At 45.9% G+C, this 3,709-nt stretch overlaps 1 protein-coding gene across 1 annotated transcript; it reads right to left on the reverse strand.

Moving 5' to 3' along the window:
* Positions 1–1,811: 1,811 nt before the first annotated feature.
* LOC123114806 (gamma-glutamyl peptidase 3-like) lies at positions 1,812–2,695 on the reverse strand. Its single transcript, XM_044536212.1, has 2 exons — positions 2,006–2,695; positions 1,812–1,922 (listed from the first exon to the last, which is right to left on the reverse strand). Exons 1-2 carry the CDS (start codon positions 2,693–2,695, stop codon positions 1,812–1,814), a joined length of 801 nt encoding a protein of 266 aa, XP_044392147.1.
* Between the last annotated feature and the right edge of the window lie 1,014 nt (positions 2,696–3,709).

Here is a 3,709-nt window from a genome sequence, read left to right on the forward strand (position 1 = left end):
ATGCGAATTATGGTGTCCTTTCCCTATGTTACACTTCGGCTTCTTTTTTTCGTTGCCCAAGGAAGATGAATGTAATCTCTCGTGAATTAGCTAGGCTAGCAGCCACGATGCCGCCGTCAACACGGCTAGAGGAGCCACCGGCAGCAATTGTAAAGTGGCTGATGGACGATGTATTCGTCTTGTAAAGTAATAAAGCGGCCGGGTTTAAAAAAGATGAACTTTCTGTTTTAGACCTTTGTAGTATTTCAAATTGACCTCGGTCAATCGCATCTACCCTTTGTTAGAATGGTAAAATGACCACAACGGTGTATAATGGTATTCTTGTACGTTTCTTTTTTGCAGTAGTATTTTAACAAATTTCGTGTTGGCGGTGGTATTTTGACAAGTTTCATGCATGCTTGCAATGATATTCTTACAATTGCCTACTTATGATACGAGTATCGTCAAAACTATCCTGAAAAAACGCAGTCACTTTGGACCCTGTTAAACTGAAGAAATATGGTCGGTTGACTGCAAAAAGTAAACAGCCTTAAAAAAAAAAGACAAGCAGCCTTAGATAGGGAAAAAAACAAAGGGGTCATAATCCAGACTCAATCGTACAGGGTTGGACATAATTTCATGGTCTTACTTCAGCACACCATCACACTCTAAAATAGTGTAAACAGCAAATAATTGTCTATGCTGCGTCCAAGCGGGATTCCCATAATAGGAACCAAAGGTCGGCATCCGGTCTGCTTGTCCTTGAATTTTTCTGTCCCTGCCTGTTGAGTGCTCCTAGCTGACGCTCGCGTGCGTCAACAGGAGGAGATTTCGCGCAGGGCGTGCATCGAATTGGGCCGGCCCATTCGGTGGCTTCACTGCGGGCTGCAACTAAATTAGCAAAAAAGTATGCTCAGTCGAGGAATCGAACACGCGACCAACGATACTAGTCTTCTTTACCAGTTGAGCTCAACAATACTAGTGATTAATTCGGTGCGAGAATGTTTAAGAACTAAGCGCAGCGACAGATAAAAAAACAAATAAATTGAACCATTGAACATCTTTTTAATATACAATGAACAATTTTAAATATATAATGCAAAATTTCTAAATAGGCACTGAACATATGTGTGATATAGGCATTGAACATTTGTGTGATATATGCTGAACATTTTTTAAGTATACAGTGAACATTTTATTAATATGTCGTGAACATTTTGTTAAATGTACGATGAACATTTTTGTAATACACGATGAACATTTTCGGAATGCATATTGAACATTTTCATAATGTATGGCGAACCATTTATTTAATATACGATGAACATTTTCGTAATAGGAGGTGAACTTTTTATTAACACACAGTAAAGAGAAGAAGAAATAAAACTAAAAGAAAAAGAAAAAGCCGAAAGGAAAAACGAACCAAAAAAATCAGAACAAAACCACTGAAAACCGGACAAACATTGAAAAAAACGAAAGCAAAAAACCACAGAAAAGAAAACGAAAAAAAGAACGCAGGAAACAGCGAAGGAAGCTGTAGCTAACGGAAAAAACGCGAAGCCCGTACATGGGCCGGCCCGACCGGTGGCTCCCCTCAGCGAAAGCGCGACCTTTTGACGCTAACGAGCGTCAAATAGGTTTTGCCCTGCCTGTTAACGACAACATTTTATAAGTATCAAAAAGATAGATGTAACAACAACAATTTGCATGGTTCTGCACATAATCTGACGACCAAGCTTTGTTCAATCCAACACTGCAGGTTGTCATCTGGCATCAACACCACGCCGCTAGTGCCAGTAGATGGTTTTTTAAGATCATATATGTGCACCATGCTAGCAGTATGATTCTTCATTCTTGAGGAAACTTTTGCAGAGCTTGAGCCAGAACTCCCTGTCAGGGCTAGTAGCCTCCAGCTGCCTCTTCACGTCCTCAGCGAACGGCACCTGCAACGTGCAAAGTGCCAAATCAGACCCTATCCTGGAGTAACAATGGCGTATGCACCACATAGCTAGAGGGAAGCACTCACGGTGATGGCTTGGCTGGCCGAGAGGCGGTCGACGAGGCTGAGGAGTATGTCGTTGGTGTACTCCGGGTGGCCCTGGATTCCCAGCACGTGGTCGCCGACACAGAACATCTCCACGCCGGTCTTGTCCGAGGACGCCAGCACGTCGGCGCCCAGCGGCGCCTCCCAGACCTCGTCCTGGTGGCACTCGGTGATCTTGGCGTAGTGGGGAAGGTCCCGCAGCGCGTCGAGGAACCTGCATGGCGGCAGCGTCGCTGCCATGGCCACCTCCCGGATGCCGATGTCCCACCCGCCCCTCCTGGCCTTCCCGACGCGGCCGCCCAGAGCGCGGCATATCACCTGGTGCCCGAAGCAGATGCCGAGGACGCGCTTCTGGGCGGCGACGGCCTCCTGGATGAGGAGGCACAGCCGCAGTATCCACAGCTCGTCGGCGTACGCGTCGTAAGGGCTGCCGCTGATGACGAAGCCGTCGTACTGTCCGAGGTCCTCCGGGTCGGGGAGCTCCCCGTCCACCGCCCGGAACATGTCCCACGTCTCGCAGACGTCGCCGTCTTCGCCGCCGCCGCCGAAGGCGCTCACGAAGACGTTGAAGTAGCCGCCGTATGCCTTGAGCACGTACTCCGAGTCCCGGGCCGCTAGCAGCAGTGCGTACCTCCTGCTCGTCCTTGGCTCGTCAGCTGCCACAATCTTCATGGCGGATTGTCGGATCGGTTCTTGCAGCAGGAAGAAGATAGGCTAGATCAAGCTGAGCTGAGCTTATAGCGCGCGCTTTGCAAATGAGTAGGATTGGCTGTGGTGTGTGATCTGCCGGCGACAAGCGCTGGCATTTATAGAGGCCGGTCGGAAGCTGGGGAGAAGGGCATGCACACTTTGGAGGGTCTCCTTCTTTTTGGATGGTCGAGCATGCATGGTTGCATTCTTGGTCCGATCGACACGACCAATGCAACATCCATCGGCAGCCTAGAAGAACCGACATTTTCTCTGGTCGATCATGCATGCGACCAACTTTGTGCTACCATCATATGATATGGTCGTCTTGGTCGCCGTATTAGTCAGCAGCCGTTTCATCATGGTCTTTTAGAGGAGACTTTGTCAACGAGCCGTTCAAGATCACTGTTTATTTTTTGGGGGGGCTCTCCGTGTTCAATAAATCGTCGTGCTTTCTTATTGTTTTGGAAGTAATAATTAGCAGCCTGAGACCAATGGAGAGATCAAGACCCTCAGTCCTCACACGAAGAACAAAGAAGACCACTCGACATAAAATTGAAACTGTTCCTTGAAGAGTTCTCCATTTCTCTTATTTTGGAGCACAGATATGCAAACACTTACTTTCATCAAGTGCATGCAAGTACTCCGTATCCTATATCCACCTTTTTTCAAAAAAGAAAAAAACAAGCATTCCATCGCATCATACAATTATAAGGGGAAAATGTTTTTCATTCAATTATTATACTTATATTCAATAAATATCGTTACAATTATACATAATCAAATATAATATGGCATATGTAGTTTTAATTTCACTTTAGCTACATGTAATTCGCCTAAAAAATAAATTTGGATCAGTCAATTTTTTGGCTGTTGATTGCTGCTCCAAGATTCGTTCTCATTTTTTGTCAGTTGTACGTGTGGTAAGTCTTGTTTTGGGATGGGAATTTTTAAGAGACGTTAATTTTGGGCCAGTCAATTCGTTCATGGGCTGAATTA

Source organism: Triticum aestivum, chromosome 5B, assembly GCF_018294505.1.
Source record: "Triticum aestivum cultivar Chinese Spring chromosome 5B, IWGSC CS RefSeq v2.1, whole genome shotgun sequence".
Lineage (NCBI taxonomy): Eukaryota > Viridiplantae > Streptophyta > Magnoliopsida > Poales > Poaceae > Triticum > Triticum aestivum.